Raw genomic sequence first — 26,750 nt, 5'->3', positions numbered from 1 at the left:
AGCTAATAGTAAGTAGGTACTTAGTGCTCGGTATGTTTCGGTCAATGTCACCCGGAAAATCAAAGAAAAAACACCCCCCAATTTTGAGAGGATCATCTGGGCATATCTTGGTAAGAGATATGGGTAAAAACCGGCGAACGGGAAAGACGGGAAAGATCTAAAATAGCGTAAGCCTCGGGTTCGATGGGACGAGACACCGAAAAAAGACTTGTAGCGTAATTGGCCGGTTTTGTCATATTTTCTTGTGAGCATTTTTTTGATCTTTGGACTTTGGAGACTTTAAGAAAAAAGCTGGGACTAAGCAGAATTAGTCCCCCCTCCCGAAGAACGGCGAGAAAGAAGAAGAAGAATAAGAATAATGGGGCAATTGGTCAATTTCACGGGGTTTGGTTTGCTTGTGTCATACACGTATATACATGTTTCTATGTATTATGCGTGCATAATAATAGTGTATCAGCATAAATAATGAAGCTGACCATTATGTCAAAGTAGTCTGGCCAATCGACGACGACGCTAGTACCAACTTAATCGGGATTCTTACATGTACTGGACATGTACTCGAAGTCAGCTAGTCCCAAGTCAGGGGTTCATTCGCTGAGGATTCGAAAGAAAATTCCAATCCAGGCCAAGCTTTAAACTCTCTTCTAAGTGGTTCTGTGCCTTCTTCCCCGCAACTTTCTTCGCGCTATCATGAACGGTCCAAAGAAAAATACTACCCGAGCTAAACCTCTTATGGAGTATAGCGAGCCTGCCTCGGCCATCCTAGTGGATGATTTTCCCGACTAGGAAGGCTAGAATATTCTTACCCGGATTGCTTATTTTCTTTTTTATCTAAAAAGAGACAAGGGGCGAGTGAGAGAGTGAGAGCGAGAGAAGTCATCCCAATAATTGTTGTGCACGTGTGGTAGTAAATACCTACTACTCATGTATAGATGTGTTGTCTATATCATTTTCGAAAGATATAACTTAACTCATTCGCCGAACTGACATCAAAAGCCGATAAACACCTAAGAGGAAAAGTCAGCTATGGCTTCAGTACCGGAAAAGAGTATCGACGATGATGGGGTCGGGACGGTACCAACACCAGTACCAGACGTGGCGCTGAAAGAGGAACAAGAGGCTCAAGAGACTCTGAGCGATGTAATCCGAAACGCAAAGTTGGCAACAGAAAAGGAACACAGCATGACCCTGTGGCAAGGTCTCAAGCTGTACCCAAAAGCCATCGCGTGGAGTGTTCTCATCTCGACATGCATTGCCATGGAAGGATATGATGTCTCTTTGGTCAACAACTTTTACGCCTTTCCCCAGTTCAACAAGAAGTATGGCGTCGCGTTGACCGCCTCAGACGGCACGGTATCTTATCAAGTTCCGGCAGCGTGGCAGGCTGGTTTGAGTAACGGCGCAGTAGTGGTAAGTGAGAGCGTTGTATACTTCATCCATGCGCGTATGGCGTATATGTGGGCTTGTAAATTAAAACCACACCCTCACACCCCTTTTTTTCTTTTTCAGGTCTTCCCTCAAGGGTGAATCATTGGTTACTAATCGATGATGGCGCCTGTGTTTATACCTGAAATCTGGGCGTTTCTGCTGTGGAACCCATCCCATATCCGATAAACACACCACTGACTATTCCTAGGGCGAAATCATCGGTCTATTGATTAATGGCTGGGTGTCAGAACGATTCGGTTACCGCTATACCGTGATCGCGTGTCTCGTGCTTGTCATCGCTTTTACGGCCATCTTTTTCACTGCCCAGACTGTTGTGCATCTTCAGGTTGCGGAGATCCTATGTGGTATCCCATGGGGTGTCTTCCAGACTCTCACCATCACTTACGCATCCGAGGTTTGTCCTGTAGCTCTACGTGGCTACTTGACAACTTACGTCAACTTCTGTTGGGGAATTGGTCAAATGATCGGCATCGGTGTTATCATGGGCAATCTTTGGCGTACCGACGAATGGGCTTATCGTATTGTAAGATTCCCTTCCCTTCCCGGTTTCCTCCATTCTCCGGTGTGATACTGCTGACTAACCTGGAACAGCCGTATGCGCTCCAGTGGATGTGGCCGGTACCCCTGATAGTCGGAATATACTGCGCACCCGAATCTCCTTGGTGGTTGATAAGAAAAGGAAGACTCGAAGATGCTAAACGCTCGCTTCTTCGTCTTACTAGCCTTGATCGAGAAACGGATTTCGATGCCGATGAGACCGTTGCCATGATGGTGCATACTTCGGCATTGGAACAGAAGGTTGGTGATGCACACCATTCTTGGCTCTCGTGTTATTGCTGACCCTCTTTCGCAGATCACCAAAGGAGCTAGTTATCTCGATTGCTTCAAGGGGATCGACAGACGTCGCACAGAGGTATGTTTCAATACCCCTTTAGCTATACGTAATTCCACTCATTAAAATGTGATAGATTGTGTGCATGTGTTGGGCGATCCAGAATTTGAGCGGCAATTCATTCTCCAATTACTCGACGTATTTCTTGCAGCAGGCCGGTCTTAGCAATGACAAGGCATACTCATTTGCCATGGGTCAATACGCCATCAATTGTGCCGGCGTCTTCGGTGCTTGGACCCTGATTACCCTTGGTATTGGACGAAGGTGAGTCCAGCGATGTCTTTCGATGGTCCGGAATACTAATGTTACCCCAGAACCCTTTACCTGTACGGTCTTGCGGCTCTATTCGTCATGCTTTTGATCCTCGGGTTCCTTGGCCTGGCTAAGGACAGGGATGCTGCGTCGCTCGCCACAGGTAGTATTATGTTGGTGTGGGCTCTGTGTTACCAGCTGACGGTCGGCACTGTGTGCTACTCCTTGGTTGCCGAAATTTCGACGAGACGCCTACAGATTAAGACTGTAGTGCTTGGGCGAGTTCTATAGTAAGTTCTTTCCAGACGCGAAAGCCATGCGATAGAGTATAGAGGCTTACAAATCGCAGCAATATCGTCGGAATTATCTGCGGTGTTTTGACTCCGTATATGTTAAACCCCTCAGCGTGGAACTGGGGTAACTATGCTGGATTCTTCTGGGTATGTTAATTCATCGTATGTATGTTATTGTCTTTCCGCTAACGCATTCGTAGGCCGGATCATGCTTCCTGTGCTTTATCTACACCTACTTCCGCGTACCAGAGCCAGCCGGACGAACGTTTGCAGAGTTGGATCTGCTATTCGAGAAGAAAGTGAACGCGAGGAAGTTCGCATCGACCGATGTGGATGTATTCGCTGAACATATCGAGGGGAATGTGATGAAAGACTACCATGACCAAATCGCCGCCTCGAACATGAAATTGAAGACTCAGGGCGCTATGGGGGCTGTATCCTATGCGTGATAAACTCTGGGAGATGGTTAATTGAGACAAAGCAAGATGTATGTAGTTGGACAAGGTGATAAATGCTGTATATTAACAATATTTGTGTATATTTTGAGATGCTACGATTGGATGGCGTGTTAAATATCATAACGACTAGTTTATATGTATATGATTTGGAAATTAGGAACGCTGGGGAACAGCGAGAAGTGAGATGTGATATGTGCTGCTTTTGTACCGTGGTTGAAGAGTTGACCGGGGGTAACGGAATACGATAAAGCGAAATCCGCTCTATCAGTCGCATGGGGTAGAGGCCCTTCCATACTGTTGAATCTGCACGTTGGTTGCAGTATTTCACAACTGCATAGAATACGATTATGCAGTTGGTAGGGAGGTTTCATGGTCCGTGACACCTCGTATCTTTATTAGGTGACGAGATCAGGCCATACTACCTAGCTAGGTATGTAATCGGCTGTGGAACCGAGGCTCCGAAGATTGTGAAGATGTTTAATGAACTCGGACAGTTGATGCAACTCCTGAGAAATCGGAACAGCTTTTGGGATAGTTAGGTATTGAAGACGGGTTGATTAATTTTAGCTACAATGATACAATGTTGATGTTATGGACGGGCTGTGTAATATAATGTTTTACAGAGTGAAGCGAATCCTGCCTACGACGTTTGGTTATGAGAGGAGTCGTAACTTGTTACGTTATGTCGAACTACTTGGGCTCGATCGCTGTTGATTTGGGTTGTTAGTGAAGATGCTCTTCGGCCGCGACGCGACGTTTTAACGCTATTGGCCCTCCACTCTTGATGGCTATATCTTCACGCACCTGGGAATAATTCCATCATCCTTCCAAATGACGCGCTTCAGATTTAAGATAGGCGTCTAATATCGATTTGGCGAATATGGCACCTGGAGTGACCAAGCTAAGTGTATGAATACCTAGGTAGGCAGTCGTAGTCGAGGCTACCGATCCGGTAATTGCTTGGTTTCCATTTCTGCTGTGCTGTCTCGAACGGTTTGACCCTTCTTATACTCTTCTTCCAATGCCTTTTGCATATCAAAATCTAGTTGACGTTCCCTCTTAATACGTTGTTGTTCCATATCCCGCACAACACCTTGATGCATAGCCTAGAGACATATATGAGCTTTGGTTCGGTATATATGAACAGTATTTATCGGTGGAGATTGTCGCACCTCTTTCTCCATTTGCTGTTGGAAATGCACCATGATGACCGTACCGACGGCGAAAAGCGAAGTGCCCGCCAATGTGAGTTTTGAGGCGCGAGACATGTTGTCCGATACTTATATGTAGCGAGTGACTGGGTGAATCAGATTTGCTCGTTTTATACTATAATTCCATTGTACATTGGTTTTTTATATGATTGACTTCGTCCAGAATGAGTAGGCGATAAAATAAAATAAAAATGAAATGACTGAAGCTGCCCCTAAATCGAATGACGTTGGGGGGTCCGAATTCACTATCGATAACCAATTAACTGGGGCTTCTAGGCGGGCGGCATTGCTGTTTTTCCCTGGTCCGGGCTAGTAGCTCCACTGGAGCTTCATTGAGTTTGGTGCTACAGCGCCCCATCTTTGCTAAACAGTCCCCCCGGCTTTGGCCTGTGACCTTCGTCAGTGATCATTAATTGATCCTACTTACAAACTTCATTCGCCGAGCTTTCAACACTACAATCACTTACCTACCTACGCATCTTATAACCTATCACGACCACTCTTCGTTGCGATACTATATATCAGTCGGCAAACTCGAAACTATCTTGCCTTTGCTTTCGTCTAAACCCGCCTTTACGTAACTCGATCCTCTGCAACATAACAGGATGGTATGCGAGATTCATCCATCTAGAGCCCGTTTGGGACAAAGTGCAACTAGCTAACAGTGCTTATAGTCGGCCCAGAACTCGGCAGGCATCCAGACCCTTCTCGATGTACGCTATTATCCCGAATCGTACCTAAGAATCGAAGCACCATAGTTGCATCTGTATGACACGATTAGCTGACGAATAGCTCATAGGCCGAGAGGGAAGCTTCCAAAATCGTCCAAAAAGCCCGAGAATGTTAGTCCTATGCACCTCCCTTGCCACCAGCCATACAGCAACTAGGAGACCTAAAACTAACCCGCCGATTCAGTCCGAACCAAGAGAGTACGAGAGGCGCGAGATGAAGCCAAGAAGGAGATAGAAGCCTACCGTCGAGCGAAGGACGAAGAATTTAAGAAGTTCGAGGCCGAGGTACTTTCACACCGTCCCATACTACTCATGTCAACCCAACTGTGACAACCAGCGTCAGAAAATGAGAACAAGTAGCTAACGATATCTTAAAATAGCACACGCAAGGCAACAAGCAAGCCGAAGACGAAGCCAACCGTGACGCCGACGCTAAAATCCAGGAGATCCAAGCCGCCGGCAAGAAGAACCAGGCCAAAGTCGTCGAGGATCTGCTCAAGGCTGTATTCGAAGTGAAGCCCGTCCCACCATCCAAGTCGTAAATTGGTATTATGTCTAGCTAGTCAAGGGAATGGAGACCCTACGTTGAGAAAATACGATATCAGAGATAAGGCAGCATGCTATACACAATGAACGGATAGGTGCTCGCTTGCGTGTGTACGTACGTGTTTGGGGGTTGAGGCCGTTGTTGCATATATTACGCGACTGGTGTTCTTGAAGGGGGGGAACCTCGAATAAAGAAAGGTCGGTGTCACTAGCTTCAAGAGGCTTGTCTGTGTTCATAGAGGAAAGGTTCGAGGAAACCGTGCTTAGAAGCCGGTTTGATTTGCATTATTTATGACTGTTATTACATCATACTACCACACGACCAATCCCGTCTGTATCATTGTACGAACTCTACTAGCGTCGTGAGCATTTCTCTGGTATCCTTGCTCTCTGCATCATCGACGTCGATTCCTTCAATTTGCTCTTGTATCGTATCCCCAATGACCTTTAGCGTCTCGTCGCGATCTGCGAGTAACTTCTGTATCGTTTTCCTCGCTCCATCATCTTCCGCTATTAGCCAGGCTAGCACTACGTCCAAGGTCTGAAGGCAGAATAGGCCAGCATCAAGTCGCCTTGAGAACCACTCATCCGCCATTTCCTCTTTTTCTTCTGCGTTCATTCTACTTTGCTCCGCGCGTATTGCTTCATCCACTGAACTGAGACGCGTTGCGTACTCCCGTCTTAGCTTGACTAGCTTTTGCGTCTTCTCGTAGTCCTTCTCGACGAACTTAGCCAGTGTCCGGATTCGCTCCGCCGAATCAGCTGGTAACTGTCGTAACATAGACCCGAAAATGCCGATTAGGTGTTCTGTAGTTTGGTTGTCGTTGTTCTTTTTCATGAATAATGTGAATATGTTCTTCAACCCGCCAGCTTCCACTACTTTCTGGCATACCTCTGCCCCCGCTGTGCCTCCCACGGCGTGATCTAGGAGTCGTAACGCCGCACCCTTGCTCATCTTGCCCTCCTTCAACATTATTAGGCATAGCTCGACACCTTCGGCCTCCACGAACTTAGTCTTGCCTTCGGGTTCGTCCGCAAGGCAGGTCAGAGCCTCGAATAAATTCTCCATGTATTCTTCTTCCTCGCCTCCCTTTTCAGGATCGCGTTTTCGGTACGACGCGACTAGCTGTAACATGATATCCGCGGCGTTCAGGCTAGCCAGTTTCCTTCGGTTCTTGGGTGATGTTTGTACCAATATCGCGAGGATCTCAGCGGCGTATTGTTTATTCTGGCTTACGGTTGTCTCCTTAGCTTGTATTCGCCGTAGCAACAAATTCAGCAACTTCTCATTTTCTGCGACTTGCTCCGCTGTTGTCGTCCTCCCGCTGCATAGGTTCTCTATTACGCTTAGGGCGTAGTAAACGCCGCTTCGATCAACCTCTTGTGTCTCATCTAGCCTCTCAAAATTCGACACGAGGAGGCCCAGTAGATCGGCTTCTAACAGGGCGTCAACGAGGGCATTCCACTGGTCGTCGTCGGCTGACACATCTTCGTCCGTTAATTCGTTTATAATTTCGACAGCATCAATCGCGATATCTGTGTTTTCGTGTGCTAGTAGACCCACCAAGCTCGCGACACTCCCTAACTTTGCAAACTCTAGGTATAATTCTGGGTGTTCGGATAGGATAGACAAAGCTTTGATGTCGGTGTCGAGATCAGCCTCGCTGGCGATGAATTTCTGTGGTTCATCCTCAAACTTGGCGCGTAACTCGGCATTCTTATTTATGCGCTTCTCGAAGTTAAGGGCAATTCGGCGCAACCAGGCGCTATCGAATTTGTCGGGTGCCGCGTCCGCGCCAGGATCGGGATCGTCTACGTAATCTAGTACTTCATTCTCCTGAGCTGTTATGCCACCACCGTAGAATCTCCCCTCTTCATCGTCATCGGGTGGGAGGTCGGGGCCGTAGTCGCCATTTTCGTCGTCCGGTGGAGGTGCAGGGCCTGCTTCTACGTCATCGTCATTATCGCCGGCAGCCTCGTCTTCGACGCGCGCGTGTCGACTGCTGTGGCCATTAGAATTGGTGCGTGCCGATTTGTATATCTCATCTGTATCGCAAACGCGTGTTAACTACCTAGGTATATAGCAGGGGTTTGGAATGGGAAGGGAAGGTGATGCATACTAGGATCTCGAAGAGGTTCTAACTTTCGCTTGTTGCCAACGCCGGATGCCTATAATTCTAGGTTAGCTAAACGTGGAAAGACGCAATTGATATGTACATTTCGTTCTAGCTTACCTTGAAGAGTTCATCTATACTAGTCATCGTGCGAAGGATGTATATGGAAATGTGTTGTCGCGAAGGTTGAAAGAAGTTACAAACGAAGCTCTAAGAAATGTTAAAGAGCCCTGGAGCTTCTTTAATTGACTTTCTGTTCAAGGTTTGGAAATACAGTGCATATAAAGTGGGACACTAACTTTTTACTAGTGAATCCCGCCTTCCATACAGTCGGTATCACATGTTCACACAGTAGTTCTACTGTGGTTACACATTACACGCACGCAACTTCGCTGCTAAGTTAATTTGGACATCGGTAATACTTTATCAACTTCAACCTTTTCAACCCTTTACAACAGTAAGCCTAATCCAATTCCTAAGCATCTGCTTAGTACTCATAATTGGCTTCAATTAGATATCCATATATCATCATAGAGAGTTCTCTATGCTATCTAATTTTTATATCTTGTCTCTTTGTCGTGTTATATTCTTTCCCCCTCCTACCTACACTCAGTACCCCTCATACGCCAACGTGGCTTGAGATCCTACACACAATACAACCTTCGTTTGACACTACCCAGATACCGGTTTCCTATAAACCGATAGTCAATACTTTCTTCAGAATGCCTCCAACCCTCATACTCATTCGTCATGCTCAAGCCCGTCATAATGCAACTCGTCAGTTCACGATAAACACCCAGGCTATGAATTGCCTAGGATTTAATTCTAATTTGACCTAGAGGACTTTACAATACCCGATCCAGATTTAACTGAGGAAGGTTATGAACAATGTGCAGATCTACGGAAGAATCTCATCGAGAACCCGTTAGCTCAACAGGCCGAGCTCATAGTAGTCTCCCCTTTACGCAGAACTGTTCAAACTGCGTTGCGTAGCCTCGATTGGCTCATAGAAAAGGGCGTCAAGGTAGAGGCTGACGCGAGCTGGCAAGGTACGCCCACGTCTCCATTGCCTCTATTCTTTGATGGCCTCGTCAAAACTACCCACTAAATGAGCGCTTATTCTAAAACAAATTAATAGAGAATTCGGCTTCGCTGTGCGACACGGGAAGTCCTGTCGAAAAACTCGTAGAGGAATTCCCCGCCGTCGACTTCTCCGGCGTTGATCCGATATTCCCAGATAAGACTTCACCAGCGGCTAGCCAGTATCATTTCACCAAGACGGCTATCTTAGCACGTGCGCAAACCGCTTTGAAACGGCTATACGAACGCCCGGAGAAGATTATCATTGTCGTTTCTCACTCAGCTTTCTTGAGAGTAGCTGTTTCTGGCTATTGGTATTTTAACGCTGACTATCGTATCTTCGATTTTGCGCCTAGGAACGAAGCGAGTGATTTGTACAAACTCAAGCAACATGAGTCCACTGAAGTAAAAGGCGGCGGACTTGGTCGAAGCTGGATTGATCCCGTTATTATGGGCTCGGAATTACCAGTCGAAGAACCCGATGCCGACGGAGACGAAAACGGTCGTGGATATTAGTAAAGCATTTTCAACGATGCATGCGAGACCCAAGAACGATACTCAAATCATTAGGGCTCTTACTACGGCAATGCCACTGACTCTTTTTCGTGCTTCTCATTTCACACTTTATCATGAACATTACGCGGGGGATCGCAACAAGAAATCTTCATGGCGCGCCCCCATTGTTCTGCTTTTTCTTTACATAAATTCGCTACTCGGATACCACATAAGCTTCTGCCAAGATGCGGGCTTATTCGGGGGTTCCGCCTAACACTTAGGCCGAAATGAAAAACTGAGGCTGTGCATTCAGTATCCATCCTAAGGACCATCCGCGTCAAATATTGATGGAACACTTCATTTCAATTTTTTACTGGGATCAGTTCAGTTGGTGTAGAGCACAGGCTAGAAATTGGTTGCAAAAGCACCATCCCCAACAGGCAAAAGGCTCCTGTGCTGACACTGCACAGCCTCAGTCTTTGGTGATATGCAAACATGCACTGCAACTTCATTGGACAAATGTTCCCTATACGAGATCTGCGGGCCTAATACGATAGCGTTATGAGATCCTAATGCCAGCTGCATATCACAGATCAGCGTGGTTCCATTGGATGCTGACAGCGCAACATGAAGCCGTTGGGTCCGAAACGCCCACAAAATAGACATATTCTGAGTAGACCCTACCCATCCCGCCTATCCTGAGGCTCTCGTTACAGACAAGGTGGCACAGACGGCACTTTGGAATATATTCGCGGTTGTCGGCTCCTGTTGGCCGGCATTTGCACTTTGGTCTTATATTCCCCTTACTAGGTAGTTTTTGGAAACTAGTATACTGGTTGATGCAGGGGAACAACGTTGCCTATTCCAAACTATCCGAACTATGACCAGGTATTGAACATCTAATACAACTATAGCACCCCATACTTAGATGTATAATGTCACTTGCATTCCCGGCAACCTAACTCCAGCTTTTCTCACCCGCAATCGTACTTAGCGGGACAGTCAACTAATCGACAACATCTCACGACATACGCAGTAGAGATGTTGTCTGTCGCTCGTTTTCACTTATTATGGCTCGCTCCGGCAGTCGTACTAGGAGCTCTGGAAGTGGATTTAGATTCCGAAGGTACGTTCTTGTACTTTGTTGTGCTAATGATTTTCTTTTCTTAAATAGCTCGCCGCGGTTCAACGAACATGTAGGCTTACATTCATCTTAGACTCTATAAAGGCAGCGGCGAAAGAGGTCGCATATGACTTGATGAAATACTACCATGGCAATGAATCGGGTCAGATACCAGGTGTCCTGCCAGGACCGCCACCAGCCGGCGACTACTACTGGTGGCAAGGTGGCGCGCTTTGGGGTACGATGATGGACTACTGGCATTACACGGGGGACGAGACGTACAACGACGTGACATTCGAGGCGATGCAGTTCCAAGTAGGCGAGAATAAGGACTACGAACCGACAAACTGGACGCTTTCCCTTGGTAACGATGACCAATCCTTCTGGGGTATGTCGGCGATGCTTGGAGCCGAAATCAACTTCCGCGATCCGCCAGAAGGGAAGCCTGGGTGGCTTTACTTAGCGCAAGCCGTTTGGAACACGCAGGCAGCGCCGGATCGCCACGATGACACTTGTGGTGGCGGGTTAAGGTGGCAAATCTTCCCGGGAAACAATGGCTACGATTACAAGAACAGTAAGTTACCCTCCCACGCTCGCTATTCTCAAAGTAATAGCATAGTAATAAGAGGGGGGGAGCGATTGACAGAAGGTGTCTTGTTGAATAAGAATATCCAACTAATGTGAACAATCAGCCATTGCAAACGGGTGCTTCTTCAATATGGGTGCCCGTCTAGCACGGTATACGCATAACGATACGTACGCGCAGTGGGCGATTAAGACGTGGGATTGGATTATGGACATGCACTATATCGACGATAAGTGGAATGTGTACGACGGCGGTCACATACCAGCAAATTGTACCGACATCAACAAGCAGCAATATTCATACAACGCGGCGGTCCTATTGTTAGGCGCTGCTTACATGTACGACTACGTAAGTACCTTGTTGTCCACAAAATACATCTCGACGCATCAGAAATGGGAGTAAATTTATAGTAAGAAGCTACTAACGTATGGAAAATAGTCCAATCAGAGCAAAGAGTGGGAGGACCGCGTCAACGGGCTACTCGACGGAATGGAACGAGTCTTTTTCATAAACGGAACATTATATGAGCCCAGTTGCGAGGGTGGGATCTGTAAAGCCGATATGTTGAGTTACAAGGGCTACGTACATCGATGGCTAGCGGCAGCTACACAGGTAGCGCCATTCTGCAAGGATCGCGTCTTGAAACTGTTACGATCTTCAGCCGAAGCCGCCGTCAAGCAATGTACGGGAGGCGACAATGGGCGGCAGTGTGGATTTCACTGGACCACCCGCGTATACGATGGACAAACCGGTGCTGGCCAGCAGATGGATGTTCTTGGCGCATTGTGTAGTTTGCTCACTGCGAATGCTAAGGCCCCCGTAACTAACAGTACGGGAGGTACTAGTGTTGGTGACCCTAACGCCGGATCCCGTACGACGTCTCTTCCAGAGAACGCTGAAATTACGACAGGAGATCGCGCCGGTGCGGGTATCTTGACTGCGTTTATACTTGCCACGACGATTGGAGGGGCCGTGTGGATGGGTTGGGACTGATTTGATCTACCTATCTAGGCGCTTGGGTGTTTACGTGATTCGTTGCATTAGATTTGTTTCATTTCGGAGTTTCTTATGTCTCGGAGAGCGGAGCGCCATTTTGCATAGCCATATATCGCGTTGACTTGGGTCGCGAGAACGAGAAAAAGGAATAAAACCTTCACAATATCAAAGGCAGGTTGGAATTCGGCGTCTACTTTCTTCAGTTCTTGGTACGAGTCGGACTTATCTTCTTGCTACAAGCGACCGAGTTCGTGTACTTATACGTGTACATATTCTTAGACAATCGTATTGGCATCTTAAGGAGTTAGTTGGGTCAGGCCAAATCGAGCATAGCAATACACATTAAGGTTTTTAGAGATCGTCGCAGTTCCCAAGAAAGAAGAGTTTATGGTTGATAGGTAGATTATCTATCAAGTAGATAGTGTGATATTTATCACAATCCACATCATCGCCTCAGGCACCATATCGGCACTGTGGGTGGTTGCCTGGGAAGTCATTGCCCTAGGACCCATATTAACTCTTCATCGGAGTTATCTAAAATCTCCACCTATCATCGCTGACCACGTCGGCGCCTCACCGATGATATACTGTGTCTTATTACCACCGCGACGCCTCGTCATCCGGCTCGTTGCGACCACCCGCCCACTCGTTAACATCATTGTCCTGTTTGTCGTTACCCAGCGATTCGCTACCATCATTTGCATCATCGGTAGTCGATGGACCGCTGGCGGCCCCTTGACTCTGAGGAGTTTGCGGGCTCGATTCTATCCCCGAATCCGTTTCTGGCTCTGGTCCTTTGCGCACGAGTTTTGTCGAGGTAGGTGTTCGGGATTTCTTGTACTCCTCGAATTCACGTCGGAATTCATGTAGCTCGTCGCGTAATCCGATGATTTGAGCGCGTAGCATCTCGATTTCTTCGTGTTGACCCGCTTGTGGTGGTGTCGGATCGTTCCACCCCCCCTGTTGTTGGTGTTGATGTTGGTGCGGTATATGGCGGCGCCCTCTACTACGCGATCTTTCGCTGACGATGGAGTATCGTTCCCCGTCGTCGGGGTCGTGGCAGTCGTGCCTGTTAAATCTGCGGCGCGACGAGAAGCCCGTGCCGCAGATTGAACATATGATGAAGTGTGCGGGGGATCGGGCGCGTGATGGGGAACGTGAATAGTTGTTGTTTATGGTTAGGTTGAGGCCTGGCTCGTTGAGGTAGGGGGTACGGTTGCTTGATCGGCCTCGTTGGGTGACTTCGTCGTTGAGGGCTCTGGTGAGCTGGGATAGTCTGTGGCCGAACATGGTGGAAGTTAGCTATTGAGCAGTGAGACTTTTTCACGGCCTGTGAGAAAAGGGAGAGAAGGTTAGTTGGCGGTAAGGAGTGATGGCACGCGTGTTAAGGAGGAGTGGTAAGCGTTGTACTGTTGCTGGTTCTGGGTTGGATGGTGTTTTGTCGGATAAGATCGATCTTATGTGGTTCTTAGGGGGTGGTGCTCTGATAATGATAGATGAAAGATCGAAAGTTAAAAAGCGTAAGATGTATGTTCATTTATAATACAGAGGTAAGCATCACCTTAGGCATTGGTGGTTACTAGGGAGTCTTAGGGCCATCATTGATCAAGGACCTCACATCGTTCCTCTAGCAATGATGCCTTAGATGATGGGAAATAGGCCAGACTATCTACTCTACGCACAACTACCCTCTATTGGGCTAAGGGCACATACATGCTTAGGCAAACAAGGGTCTAACTAACTTAATTGAATAAGTATTATCTACAACGCCTAGCTCAATAAGAAAAAAAAGTTGACGCACACGAGAAATCGAATCACGACCTATCCAGAATAGAACCAAATAATATTTTGGACAGGAAAACTTAAGAGGGGCTATTGGGAGTCCTTGAGGAGGATGAAGGTAAAAAATAAAAATAAGAAAAAAAGGTAAAAAAAATTGATTCGAACCGGGTGTCTTGGCTAGTTGATTGGGAGGGTTGTACTCACTGGTCGTCTGGGTTATTGTTTGTTAGTACGCCCGCCCTCCCGCCTGTCTGTAAGTCAGTCAGTCAGTCAGTCAGTACGTTCGTCTGTCAGTAGGTACGTTTGTTCGTCAGATGTACGTCCGTTCGTTCTTGTCCGTATGTACGTCCGTAGTCCGTTCGTCACCGACCGCAGTTGTTTTGCCTGGATATTAGTTAGCGTTGGAATCCAATGGAATTAACCACTAGACCAAGACACCCGATCCGGTTCTGATTTCTTGGAAGATAGAAGTTAGTTATTCATTATATGCCTTGTGTTGGTTGTCTAGGTAGTTATCCCACTAGTGTGGCGCGTGGCAGGTGTCAGGTTAAATCGCGGCAAACCATCCAGCCACGATGACGCGTCCAAGCATAGAGGTAACCTTTTCGACGCGTCCCTTCCCGTTCGCGTAGCTAGGGAATCGAATGTCACGTTCTGCGTCAATCGAATCAACCATCGTGAAGGGTACCAGCCTTGATCGCGACTAGACCCCGCGCAACTCGTGCCCATGCACAGCATCAACCCGCAAATATAATCACGTTCACCGATTGATAACGCAAGGGTTATGACAGGTCGATGTATTTTTATTAATCTGCAATTACCAAAATTAATAGCATCCCGGTTGAGCTTACAAAACTTGAAGACAGCCACCTCCCACCCAAAACCTCTCACAACAAGGCCACACCAGCCGCAAGACCAACAGCCACGCCCATGGCACCCTTTACGACCGCTGTCGGCATAGCTGCTGCAGCCTGAGACACACTAGAGGACCCAGCTCCTTGTGAGCTTCCAGCCGAGGAAGAAGACTCACTGCCGGAGCTAGTACCACTGCTCGTGCTTGTTCCTAGTGTAGTAGTGGTAGGTGGTGTCGTGATAGTAGCAATAGAGGATGAAGCGCTCGCAGTGCCAGAAGCGGATGCCGTAATAGATGCCGAAGTGGACGCAGGGCCGGAACTTTCAGACGAGCTGGCAGTTGCAGCAGCACCAAAACCTGGTAGAAAACTCGGCGAGTAGGTAGCGGTGCCTGAGTAATCGGCACAGCCCGGGACGGTTGTCTTCGGCGGAGCGCGTCCACCTCCACAGTCCAAAAACTCGCAGATCTCACCCGTGTCCGGGACGTACCAGATCAAGCTAGCGCCACCATATTTAACAGTCGCTGACGAGACGCAGCCTGCCAAGTCAGTTTTGGCTGCAGCCTGTCCTGCGAGCAGAGCGGCCAGCAAGACCGTGGAAGATTTGAAGGTGGTGACGAGCATGACGTTGGCTTGGCAAGGAATTGGTGACTAATCAGAAGTAAGGATTCGGAGTTCGGGTGATGCCGTGCTGCAGTGTAACAAGAAAGCCGGGTAAGGGATCGGATGCAGGAAGCGAGAACGAGCGAATGGACGGCAGTTAGTACTACCCAGATGATGCAACTGCAACCACGAAAGGAAAGATTTGCAATTTATAAGGAAGGAAGAATCGAGGGAAAGGAAGGAAATATGACATTTCTTTTTAGCGCTGCTTCGCTCCGCCTCACTGCACGGTCCCTTGTCTCAAATTTTGCTTATATGGATACTTAGGTACTAGGTACTTCATGATTAAGGATTAAGTTAAGCTTGCAGAACCTCGGGAACTACTGTAGCCAGGCAGCAGTACGCGCTAGTCTAACGCCTTTTTTTCTACTCTAGCAAATAAGAATTTCAGAATTTATGTAACGTTAGTAACACTTCTAAGTAACAGATGAAGGACTAGTACTAACTTAGTATAACATCGGGGCGCCACCGGCATCTGAAGGCGTCCTCATACCATACATTTACGCCTCTCAAAAAAATACGAATCCTACGGACACTCTTGGGGTATCTGGTACCACACTGTGTTAATAGTTATTTGACACAGCCCTTTAATCTGTACCAACTGCGCTTGTTTCTTTTGTGGTATGCTACCTTCGTATTATAGGGGCCGTAAAGTGGGTCTACATAAAAGGGGTTCTTGTTACGATCCAAAGCGGTTAGACTCATCCGGAGATACTATCCAGAGATACATCTCTACAATCCAAAGTCTCTTCAATAATACTGTTTATGTATTTCAAACATATGATAGGGCTTTACAACCGTCTATGTACCTAGGTACTTAAATTACCTACCTAGAGATACATTGTAATGTGATGATAATCTACCTAACATTATCTTACATGCCTTATTAGTGTAGGCTTTATATCACCTCTGTATCCTAGGAGGTGTAGCACTTTAATTTACAAATGGTTCATTAATTTGCAATATATCCAATGCTATATAATTTGTATAAACTTTTATATACTATGGTGGATTTCTTAATTAAATCAATATTTATTTTAGACCCGGTACCTACGATTATATGGGATTTAGGCGCAACTGAAAATATTTCGGTAATTGCTAATTACTATACCATTTGTAAATTAAAGCACTGCATCCCTGAGGGGGTGCAGGGTGATATAAAGCCTGCATTAGTATGTTTTTGATAGGATGTTATCTCGATTTTTCACCTATATGTAAGATTTTATTCTCATTTAAAACATTGTTATGTATTACAGTAACGTTACACTATCTTGGTTTCAAACACAGATCCTCTAGTTCCCATACTTAAATCCTACAGTTAATCATATATATCGTCCTCGTTTCCTTTTGTCATGTATACACTCCGTAAATCCTGTATCCCTGAAACCTTCTTGAGTCCACCACCACCGGCATTTCGGCGGTCTGGTCCTACCAGGTTCAATTCTGACTGCACTTGGCTATAAGTTGAATCTGTAACCGAATCTACACTTAGATTTGCTACGAGAGATTCCTCCTTTGATGGCATTTTCTGTATTGCTGCAAGCATTTCATCTTTGAAGGTCTCCAAATCGGAGTAATCGTCTTCTGAGCCGGACCATCCCAAACCTATCTCTATCGAGCTAGCGCTTTGCAGCGGCGAACTGCCTATTGTAATCGGTTCCACACTCCCCTTCGCCGCTACCGTGCTTGTCGTTTTCCCTCCCACGCTTGCTGGTGATGTTCCTATGCCTGCCATTCGCACATCACTAATCGTTTTCTGTTGCTTAGTCTCTGAGTAATCCAGAGCAGACGGATATCGGGGTTTGCGCCTTGGATTGCGCCATGGGGGTAAGGCAGCAGAAGCAGCAGGCGGGCTAGGCGACGAGTATATAGGTGTATGCTGTTGCGGTTGCGGTTGCGATTGCGGGGGTGTTTTGGGCCGTACAGGCGACGGAGACCGACCTACACGATATCGTCGAACCGGTTTGGTTTTAGTAGCTGTTGGAAGTTGAGATGCATGCTTTGGTGCAGCTGTTGCGAGTGGTCTACGCTGATGTCGAGGCGCTACAGGCTTGAGAGCAGAATAATACTGCTGTGTATTATCCTGTGGCTGATGCCCTGAAGGCCCAGAAGGCGGGTATCCGTACGATTGTGGTCCTGGCGCCGGCCCGACCACTTGATTCCATGCTGCATCCCCTCCTTCCCAGTATGCCTCGTACGGGTCAGACGGAAAGGGGGGGTCAGTGAAGTAATCAACGTAGAATCTTGTTAGTAGATCGTCACTTTCGTTTAAAGCCGGAAACCTTTCAGGGTCCGGAGAGGCCTCCCCTTCTTGTCTGTCTAATTGTTCGATTCTAATTATTGTCGTCTCAAGGAGTGCTCCTAGGTCCGGACGTTGATTTGGGCTGTCAGCCATGCAAAGCGCAACTAGAATACGTAGTTGATGATCGACCAACTCAATGAGCTCCGACGGTCTGTACTCAGTACTTGGTAGTAAAGGCCAACCCCACGTACTAAATGTAGCAGGCGGCTGCTCAGTTACGCGATACCGAGGTAACCAGCCTCGGCTTGGTGTTCTTAATGTTATGAGATTGAACATAGTAATCCCAATCCCATATATGTTCAGCGCCGGTCCGATCGGATCTACACGCGCCCGGGTTGGGTCGAGTTGTTCCTAAAAAAAAAAAAAATACGATGTAAATTACAGCCATAACAGCGAAGGAGCATCATATAACATACAGGTGCTAACCATGTCTAATAACGTTTAGTATGAGCCGGTGTATAAGGGTCAACATCATTATTACTTACGGGATTTCCATTTTTAATTTTCAACTCCTTACTGTGTAGGGGAGAAATTAGCTACGGGTGTTCGGTCAAAGTTAGGATTGGTATTTTCATACGTTATGTCGCTCCAAGAGTCATCCCATAACGTCGCCGTTGAGAAGTTAAACAACTACAATATAACCATCGTCAGTAGTCTGTGTTTAGACGAAGTGAGAAGATGACAGACCTTAAGAGTTGGATTAAAGACATGTTCTGTGTCAACATATGGGTTGGATTTCTCTCCGATAAGAACTGTATATTGTTAGCTACAACGTATTGTTGTGTGGGAATGTTGGCGGGACGTAACAGTTTGATGGGTTAATATTGCCGTGTATTGCGAGTTGCGGCCCCGTATCCATTGCTGGTATACCTTCGCGATAAACTTCTACATCCTCGGATCGAGGATAGGCTAAGCCGGCTATGGATCTGAGCACTGGAATATGTCAGTGGCGTGACTTGTGAAAGCTTTATATTGGTGGCCACTCACTGCACAGCAAAAGTCTCCATAGTATACGGTTTGGAATATATTCCAACCTATGCTGGTACCCTGGTTCTGGGTGCGTCTCGTTCCACCATCTTGCATGATTGATCCTTTCAATAAGGTCCAAAAGACTGCATTTCTGCAACGCTTCCATGACGATCACAATGGGAATTTGGCTCGTCGTGTTATAGAATGTGGTTCCTACGCGATACCGTACATGAGGTTCCATATTAACGAGCTGTACGATGTGCTCGTGGCCCTGCAAGGCTTCCATCCAATCATAATCATTGCGCGCCGCTACAAGGTGTTGGTTCCCGGACCACTGTTCCTGTAGACTCTGTGTAGGGGTGTTTCTTTGTATGGGAATTTTCATAGCTATGTCCTGAACTTGGGCGCCTACATCGTTGTGTAAAGACCACTATACAAGTCAGTACTAGGTTTCCGAATAGATTTGAAATAATTTACGTACGATTAACGTCATTGCATATTCGTCTATACGGAAAACTCGTTTGTATCTTAAGCTGCCACGGCCTTGTTCGTAAGCCTCAAAGGTGCTTTGGGCCTGAGCCCGTAAGGCTTGAGCTCGCTTGAAGTGATCGTCCAGTGATACCTGATTTTGATTCGAGTCTAAGTGTAGTACTAAGAAGCAAGAGATTAACATATGATCTTATAGATACCTTTTACTACACTTACATCCAGGGAAAACGTCAGTCTTCCAATAGGATCCTAAATTTCTCAACATTTCGGCCATTTTTAATTCCCCTTCCTATTTCAATTTGTTATATGTTAGTTCGTACTTCTGAAGTTTCCTTTTGGGTCGCAAGAGACAGGTATGATCATTTACAAATCTACGAAACATTTTTAGTAATGTCAAACTTACTTCCTTATAAAGCTCATTTTGGGGTTTATTGGGTGGGTACTGAGAGAAAGGAAACAATGAGCAGCTCATCAATGATACCGGAACTAGACATAGAACGTGGTGCTCTTTGTATTACAAATATAGGGGAGGATAGAGGAGCTACAAGATACGCTCAACTAGATAATTTTCTTTATGCGCAGGGACATCATCAGAATAATAAATAAACAGAAATAAAAATCCAACCGAACATAAGATCGTTGTACGTATCAAACCGTAACCGTTTTCAGGGGTCCCATCTGACGCCCTTGGGACCTTTATGTCGTTATTACCGACGATAGGATTTTTGAATTTATGAATTTATGATGCTTTTTACTACTGCGGTGTCGGCGTCGTGCGTCTGTGGTGGCTGTTGAAGTTACGCCATTCTCCCCAATCAAGTCTGCTATAGTGAAGATCGAGGAGCGCCACGAGGATGCACAAGACTAATGATTGGACGACAATCTAATTGTTTCGGATCTATGATTAAATAGGTGTAACGTGAGAATATACACATCAACTTGTATTCGTAGGTACCTAGGAGGTATGTAACACAACCCCCATTCATCATAATCCAACCCCACACCCAACCCCCCGAATTTCTAGATACAATCAGCTCCAATGCCTATACAAGATGACTTACGGAAAGAAAGTTTTCATCGTTGGACCTGGGTTTATCGGTTGGAGTGTGCTCGATGAGTTAGTCAAGGAAAACTATACAATCACTGGGTTAGTCAGGAGGCAAAGTTATGCTGATCAGATCGAAACTTCGGGAGCAGAGACAGTTCTTGGGGACTTAAACGATAAGCCTTTACTCACGAAATACGCCGCTGCTCACGACATCATCATACATACGGCTACCGCAGACCATCTCCCAAGTGTAGAGGCTGTTTTAGATGCCATCCAACAACGAGCTGAGCAGGACCTCCATACCATTTTCATCCATACCTCCGGGGTATGCGTGGTTGACGACAAGGCTAAGGGAAACCATAAGAGTGATAATGTGTACAGCGATAGCGTCGCGTCAAAGATAAATTCAGTTCCTAATGATGCCCCTCATCGACAAGTCGATCTCGCCATCCTTAGGGCACAAACCCAACTTGGTGAAAAGGCCAAAATAGCTATCATGATCCCTCCAACTATTTACGGCCTTAACCCAAAGCACGGTCGACTCTCAGCCCAGATCCCGACGCTCATTCGTTCTGCCCTTAAGCACGGGTACTCCGGACACGTGGGTACCGGCCTCAACGTCTCAAGTAACGTCCACGTGAGCGACCTAGCGCGAGGTTACGTGGCACTTCTACATCACCTAGAGTCGACACCAGCCAATAATCCAAACATACTCAAGAACCCTTACTATTTCTACGAGGCTTCTGAGGAAAACGAACCAAGCTTCAAGGATATAGCCGTGATTATCGGTGCGGAACTTCATAGGTCTAAGCTTATTTCGGATCCGAACCCACGTGCCTTCCCACCCGAGACCTACGGAGACCTATTCTCACACTTTACGGACGCCATGTTGGGACTGAGTAGTCGATGCCGCGCTGTTAGGCTACGCCGACTAGGCTGGAACCCTGTTGAGAAGAGTTGGAAACAGAGCCTTATACAGGACGAACTACCTTTTATCTTGAATGAGAATGTAGATCGTCTGGCATTTAAAGGATATTTAGGGAACATACCTTCCAGTTGAAGTATGGGCTAACTACCTAGGTATGTATGAAATGAATACCTACGAGATCATGTACCTCAGTAGCTAAATATGAACCATAAGTAGCAATCAAAATATTTGCGAAATAAATATGCTAATATACCTTTAAGATCAAATATGACATTGATTTCTTGAAGATGCATGAGGCAATGAAGATGGAAGCACCACGATATCGCGTGTTTTCAAGCGGTAAATCGCACGGTGTGTCCCCAATCGCATTATCCAGATAGTAAAGTGCTTCCACGATGTTTGCCATCAACCATCGCAAACTCAGAACTCTACATGGAAGATACCTATCTATATGGATACAGTGTGAGGGCAAGGTATCTAGGAGGTACTATGTATCTTAGTTCCTTAGGAACCTACCTAGGTAGGTATGCATGGGCCACAACCTCAAGGAGATGTTATACAAACTATTTAGTTTGTCTTAAGCTACGTGTAGCGATAAAGCAAACCCCTTAGGTATCGTATTATAAATATCAGAATGCGAGCCGCACCTCCCCTATTCTCAAAATATTTCTATTCTTCACTTTGCAATAGATATCGATGCTAGATACTTAGGCAACTAGGTCGGCAGCTGGGTGCAAATCACATAGGTGATATCAAGTGAAAACCCCCGCAGGATCTGACTGGCCATGTGACTTATGGCTGTCTATGGCCCCTTAGGGGTGCTAGAATATACAGGTACTTGCATTCAATACTGTACGCGAACAAGGATGGCTGGTTATCCTTCGGAGGGGTGTCGAGTGCCTTCCTCGTTTTTCACCCTTAGTCACTACGCGCAAACAACATAAACTAATACTCGGAATAGTGTCAGATCCACCCTTGTCACTGCACACTGTCCCCACTAGCGCGAATACAGTGCAAGGTCAGGAAATTCCAGTTACTCAAGCTACGATGAGTGGGTCAAGCGATGATATGGCACTGTTCCCGGGTATACGATCACTAGGGAGATGGTTTCTATATGAATGTCCATCCATATTTTCTCTTCTCTTTTGGTTTATAGAATACTCTTCCTCTCCATCTACAACTGAGTCACTCACGACAGTCTTTCTATCTTTACCCACGTACCTTCTAGCAACCGGTATTCGATTCCAATAGCATCGACACCCACATCAGTGCACGATATTTCATCCAATCCTTTCAACATGCCTATAATCATTGCGTCTGTATTTCATGAGCTTAGCCGGGCGAAGGCCAAGATTGATGAGCTTACGCGCCTCAATCATGAGCTTGAGGTCGAAAACTCGCAGCTAAAGACATAACGTACCCGTACTAAGGCCAGAACGTCGCCAACAAATAACTCCACGAGTCGACTGTACAAGAGGTTATCTCTAGAGCACAGTTGCTTCTCGTAATCGAAGCGATAACGAGTCTCCCACGAAAAAACAACAACAAAATACGCCTATCAAAATAGGGCTCCCGTCCCCTAAGCCTTATAAACCACAACAAATACGAATGTTCAAGCCAAACGTCCTATATTGTTATGGTGACTCCTACAGAAGCACTGCTGCAGAAATGCCGCCTGGATTCAGAGAAGCAGCGATTGATTGGGACTATCGCCGTCCCGATCCCGTGAACAGGTTACCGGAATCATGGATAGGAACATGTTACAGCACAACACCCTCACCCACAGCTACCGAGCAGCCTTCCAGCGAAACGCCTCACAGCAGCGATAGCGATAGTGAAGCGACCGCCGTCGAAGATGTTACGGTGGAGATAACCGTATATAAGTGGTACTGTCCACCATACGCAACATAATGAAGTATTTCACTTGGGATTCGGAACTGTCTACCGTAGTAGCTACTTGGGTAGATACCACTTTTTTACACCATTATTTTTTTCTAAGCTCTCTAAGCGTGAAAAACAGCAAGAGTCCTAACAAGTAGTTATAATATTGTTCACATTTGAGGCTCTACGTACAATTAATATTTATATATACACCCAACTGAGAAGTACCTCCCCCCTTTCTTACTTGGTTACATACAGACCCATAGTGTGTGCCTTCTAACCGGCGAAGTACATAGTGTTTCAAGAAGCAAAGAAGTATATCCTGAATTACGAGCGTATATTTCTAGGGCTTTTGGAAGTCTGATTTGAATCATCCTACAGTCTAGATCGCTATGACTACTACATAAAGTACGTCTAAGATCTAGCGGTGCTCTTTGAGGACGAGTGCAAGGCCAAACGACTCCGAATGCTCCGGGACCTATTCCTAGCCGAGGTCAAATAAGAATACGACTTACTAGAAAACATGTCATTTTTGGCTGAGCTTCCAGGGGCTGAAGAATACGCTCTATACCAAACGAGGGTGTTCTAACGTAGCTTAGAAGATTGCTGGGACGATAAGGACGATATAGCCCCAGCCCTTAAACGTGCTAGCCTCGGCTAGGACAGAAAGTGGGCTACCTATAGAGACCGAGAGGAGGCAGTTCTATACTTTAATATGAAGAAGAAGAATAGGGAGGCGATGGAGAGGTATCAGAACGGAGAGGCGGACCCCAACGGGACCCAAGATACGCGTGAGGAGGCTGGGCCCAGTAATCCTTAGAATATGGCTGGAGACGCTGGCCCTAGCGGTATCTACGGAACGGAGGGAGTCATCAACGAGGTTCCTGCCGAGATTTCAGTTCCCACAGAGTCCAGCGCTAGTGATCCAAGCAACGGAGTGTCTTTTGGAGATGACTGCATAATTCCACGCTTATCAGTGAGATGGGTATAGAGAATATTGGATAGAGAAGGCCAAGACATTATCCAGTATAGAAAACTAAAAATGAAGAGATACTAGGATATTCTGGATTTAAGCATAATGCACTACATCTTACTATTCACCTACGCATAGTGTAATGCTTTATCTAGGCTATAATACTGTGCCATTTCCTGTAATGATACTACTTTTCACCCTTCCATTACTTATCTATCTATACGCAAACAATATTAGTAGTACCAGACACTTCCTTCAGCGATTTTTACTGTCCCCACTACCGCGAGCACAGTACAGAATCACAATAGTACAGTCACTTGAGCCGTAGAGGCGGGTCAAGCCACAATGGCACTGTGCTCGATTTTACCACCACTCCTGGAGATTCTTTTCTATAAAGGATACAGCTCCTCTCTGTATAGGCTTCCTCTTCGTGTACAGAATTCCTTCTAACACACGAATTTCTCTACAATTCGACCATAACGACTCAACCGCGATCACACTCGACAACAATAACTCTCGACGTCATTATCGCTCAGCGTTGGCCATTTCGGATAACCATATATCCAAGAAAAGTCTTCGACTATCACTATAGCGAAACTGGCTATATATAATCAATTCTAAAAGAATACTATTCCTACCATCGTCACCATGGTGTCACAAACCAACCCTTGCATTACAATGAACGGAGAAGGGCCAATCACGGCAAAACCCCGGATGGGGAATTTCTGCTCTTGTGGGGTGACAGAGCAGAACAGAGCAAGTCAGAGCAGAAAGGGATAAAAGAGGAGGATATTAAACTATATAAACTACCAAAGATTCCCTATGTATCCAGTCGCTCTTTCCATAGCTCTTTAGTTATCAATCTAAGACTATTCTTTCGAGTATAGTGAGAGGACTCCAAGCCTCTCTGACGAACAGAACCTATTTGATCACTTGACCTACTATTGATACTGTTACCTTCAAATCAAGACACCCCGGATTAGTCAATCCAGCAACAACTATACCTCTCTGAGGCATAGGTTCGTCACACATGGGCAAGTCCATTGGTTCGGCAGTATGTGTTTTTCAGTTTTTTATTACCCCTTTCCACCTATATCACGAGTAAGGATTTCCTCCCCTAGAGTCCTTATTTCCGAGACTTGTTTTCGAGAGTTGAAATGTTATCCTATGACAATTGCTGACAAGCGCCACTATAGTCCCACGAATTAGTGCTTGCGAAAGAAAGGGTCGAGCAGCTCACTAAAGAAAATCGTGAGCTGAAGGCGGAAACGTTACAGCTAAAAACACTTTTACGTCGCCATGATGTTTCGTTACCGCGAGCATCAAGCCGTCGAACGCCCCCTACCCGACAAGCCGACACTGAACCGGGTTACCTCAGGACAACAGTTGCGTCACAAACACGAAGCAGCATCGCGCCTATCCAAGAAAATTCACCCAACCCGAAGAAATACGAAACCGTAAAGATCGGTTGGCGCGGTGCGGCTAGATATGACGACGGTAAACTTATAGAGTTGAAGAGAGACTACTTTGGACCCGAACAAAGATACATGTCTTCCACTGTGTCGTCGGCGAATAGACGGTGCTGGGCCATGCTCCCTTACAAACACCTGTAGCGGAGGGATGATTCAACTGAATCGGAAGGGCGGAGCGGCACCGACGAACCCGAAACCCGGGAGGAGCACATCGAAGTGCAAATTCCAGAATCAATTCCGAACGAGAGCAGTTCCCCCGAAAGAAGCATCCAGGATGAACTGGTAGAAGGGACAGAGCTTGTTAGGGACCTTGAAAGACGCCTCAGGCCTATTCCGATTGATAGCGAGGTTATTTTCAGGTACATGGACACCGCCCACCAACGGGCCAAGGAGATCTTATTCCACGGCATCCAAAAGTATGTCCCTACGCATAGGAAAAGATACAATGGAGTCTATGAGGTCCAGTTCGGGAGGTCTGATATACAGGGTACTCTATTCGTTGATTTTCCTTCCAAGGTGACCATCGAAAACCGCAGGTATTCAAAGAGCTTCTTCGAGAACGTCACGGAGCAGATCGCACCACTCAGGAACTTGATGTCACATTTCCATGGATTAAGTTCCACGTACCCCCTTGATCAATATGATTGGCACATGAAAACAGTACAGCGCCTTGCAATCGTATTTGCGGACGAGGACATGGCCAAGAGGATGCGAGAACTACGCGACCAATTTATAGCCGAGGCGGAGGAGGAAGAAGCCCTCTTGGAAGCTGCGACGATCCAAGCCAATCTACCGTACCCCGAAGATTACTCGGAGCACCACATTAAGGCGTTTAAGCGCCAAGTGGATGAAGTCTACAGCGGGGATTGGCAGGAGAACCCGGCACTTGCGCGCGGCGTCCTCGACTGGGACTCCAGAATAGCGACGCCTAAAGACCGAGGGTGGTTGCACGTTTTCCTCCGTTACGGAGAGGAACGAGCATTCGAAGAATTCGGTGTATCCATAAGGGCAGAGGATTTTTGGTAGTTCTGAGCAATCGCGGGGAACTATCATGGCTTGGGGATGGGGACTATATGGAGGGTCGGGAAGGAAATTAGATTCATAAATTACTTGGAATCATCTTTTTCTATTTCGCGCTACATATATACGCCGTTGTTGGTATCAAT

At 46.5% G+C, this 26,750-nt stretch overlaps 11 protein-coding genes across 11 annotated transcripts; 6 read left to right on the top strand and 5 right to left on the bottom strand.

Annotated features, from left to right (window-relative positions):
- Positions 1-388: 388 nt before the first annotated feature.
- F4822DRAFT_196402 (putative MFS alpha-glucoside transporter) lies at positions 389-3,405 on the top strand. The gene is made up of 8 exons (XM_051453650.1): positions 389-1,410; positions 1,637-1,972; positions 2,041-2,247; positions 2,303-2,362; positions 2,418-2,605; positions 2,656-2,883; positions 2,943-3,033; positions 3,087-3,405. The coding sequence occupies exons 1-8, from the start codon at positions 1,027-1,029 to the stop codon at positions 3,333-3,335; spliced, it is 1,743 nt and encodes a 580-aa protein (XP_051315081.1). The 5' UTR covers positions 389-1,026; the 3' UTR covers positions 3,336-3,405.
- Positions 3,406-3,903: 498 nt separating this feature from the next.
- On the bottom strand, positions 3,904-4,786 carry F4822DRAFT_196253 (uncharacterized protein). Its single transcript, XM_051453649.1, has 3 exons — positions 4,517-4,786; positions 4,149-4,450; positions 3,904-4,051 (listed from the first exon to the last, which is right to left on the bottom strand). Exons 1-2 carry the CDS (start codon positions 4,610-4,612, stop codon positions 4,286-4,288), a joined length of 261 nt encoding a protein of 86 aa, XP_051315080.1. The 5' UTR covers positions 4,613-4,786; the 3' UTR covers positions 3,904-4,051; positions 4,149-4,285.
- Positions 4,787-4,868: 82 nt separating this feature from the next.
- F4822DRAFT_397797 (vacuolar ATPase) lies at positions 4,869-6,157 on the top strand. The gene is made up of 5 exons (XM_051457648.1): positions 4,869-5,163; positions 5,230-5,268; positions 5,355-5,397; positions 5,471-5,571; positions 5,667-6,157. Exons 1-5 carry the CDS (start codon positions 5,161-5,163, stop codon positions 5,826-5,828), a joined length of 348 nt encoding a protein of 115 aa, XP_051315079.1. The 5' UTR covers positions 4,869-5,160; the 3' UTR covers positions 5,829-6,157.
- On the bottom strand, positions 6,158-8,200 carry F4822DRAFT_397796 (DUF1716-domain-containing protein). Its single transcript, XM_051457647.1, has 3 exons — positions 8,067-8,200; positions 7,953-8,001; positions 6,158-7,878 (listed from the first exon to the last, which is right to left on the bottom strand). The coding sequence occupies exons 1-3, from the start codon at positions 8,091-8,093 to the stop codon at positions 6,170-6,172; spliced, it is 1,785 nt and encodes a 594-aa protein (XP_051315078.1). The 5' UTR covers positions 8,094-8,200; the 3' UTR covers positions 6,158-6,169.
- Positions 8,201-8,574: 374 nt separating this feature from the next.
- F4822DRAFT_196114 (phosphoglycerate mutase-like protein) lies at positions 8,575-9,734 on the top strand. Its single transcript, XM_051453648.1, has 3 exons — positions 8,575-8,723; positions 8,786-8,995; positions 9,085-9,734. The coding sequence occupies exons 1-3, from the start codon at positions 8,669-8,671 to the stop codon at positions 9,540-9,542; spliced, it is 723 nt and encodes a 240-aa protein (XP_051315077.1). The 5' UTR covers positions 8,575-8,668; the 3' UTR covers positions 9,543-9,734.
- Positions 9,735-10,375: 641 nt separating this feature from the next.
- F4822DRAFT_196109 (glycoside hydrolase family 76 protein) lies at positions 10,376-12,523 on the top strand. The gene is made up of 4 exons (XM_051453647.1): positions 10,376-10,647; positions 10,739-11,218; positions 11,337-11,578; positions 11,669-12,523. The coding sequence occupies exons 1-4, from the start codon at positions 10,563-10,565 to the stop codon at positions 12,221-12,223; spliced, it is 1,362 nt and encodes a 453-aa protein (XP_051315076.1). The 5' UTR covers positions 10,376-10,562; the 3' UTR covers positions 12,224-12,523.
- F4822DRAFT_196102 (uncharacterized protein) lies at positions 12,524-14,205 on the bottom strand. The gene has a single exon (XM_051453646.1). It carries the CDS (start codon positions 13,514-13,516, stop codon positions 12,824-12,826), a length of 693 nt encoding a protein of 230 aa, XP_051315075.1. The 5' UTR covers positions 13,517-14,205; the 3' UTR covers positions 12,524-12,823.
- F4822DRAFT_196101 (uncharacterized protein) lies at positions 14,206-15,720 on the bottom strand. The gene has a single exon (XM_051453645.1). The coding sequence runs from the start codon at positions 15,481-15,483 to the stop codon at positions 14,896-14,898; it is 588 nt and encodes a 195-aa protein (XP_051315074.1). The 5' UTR covers positions 15,484-15,720; the 3' UTR covers positions 14,206-14,895.
- A 1,120-nt stretch (positions 15,721-16,840) lies between these two features.
- On the bottom strand, positions 16,841-19,958 carry F4822DRAFT_442669 (kinase-like domain-containing protein; the record flags this gene model as incomplete). Its single annotated transcript, XM_051463016.1, has 10 exons — positions 19,686-19,958; positions 19,499-19,571; positions 19,275-19,444; positions 18,812-19,223; positions 18,632-18,757; positions 18,512-18,576; positions 18,402-18,454; positions 18,310-18,340; positions 18,241-18,255; positions 16,841-18,175 (listed from the first exon to the last, which is right to left on the bottom strand). The coding sequence occupies exons 1-10, from the start codon at positions 19,752-19,754 to the stop codon at positions 16,841-16,843; spliced, it is 2,349 nt and encodes a 782-aa protein (XP_051315073.1). The 5' UTR covers positions 19,755-19,958.
- A 309-nt stretch (positions 19,959-20,267) lies between these two features.
- F4822DRAFT_397783 (NAD(P)-binding protein) lies at positions 20,268-21,937 on the top strand. The gene is made up of 2 exons (XM_051457646.1): positions 20,268-21,410; positions 21,519-21,937. Exon 1 carries the CDS (start codon positions 20,335-20,337, stop codon positions 21,388-21,390), a length of 1,056 nt encoding a protein of 351 aa, XP_051315072.1. The 5' UTR covers positions 20,268-20,334; the 3' UTR covers positions 21,391-21,410; positions 21,519-21,937.
- Positions 21,938-25,084: 3,147 nt separating this feature from the next.
- On the top strand, positions 25,085-25,836 carry F4822DRAFT_196050 (uncharacterized protein). The gene is made up of 2 exons (XM_051453644.1): positions 25,085-25,213; positions 25,309-25,836. Exons 1-2 carry the CDS (start codon positions 25,169-25,171, stop codon positions 25,723-25,725), a joined length of 462 nt encoding a protein of 153 aa, XP_051315071.1. The 5' UTR covers positions 25,085-25,168; the 3' UTR covers positions 25,726-25,836.
- The last annotated feature ends 914 nt before the right edge of the window (positions 25,837-26,750 follow it).

This window comes from Hypoxylon trugodes (assembly GCF_022578975.1).
Source record: "Hypoxylon trugodes strain CBS 135444 unplaced genomic scaffold F4822scaffold_4, whole genome shotgun sequence".
Classification (NCBI taxonomy): Eukaryota; Fungi; Ascomycota; class Sordariomycetes; order Xylariales; family Hypoxylaceae; genus Hypoxylon; species Hypoxylon trugodes.
The sequence above is the reverse complement of the archived record's forward strand: the minus strand, read 5'-3'. Positions and strand labels throughout refer to the sequence as shown.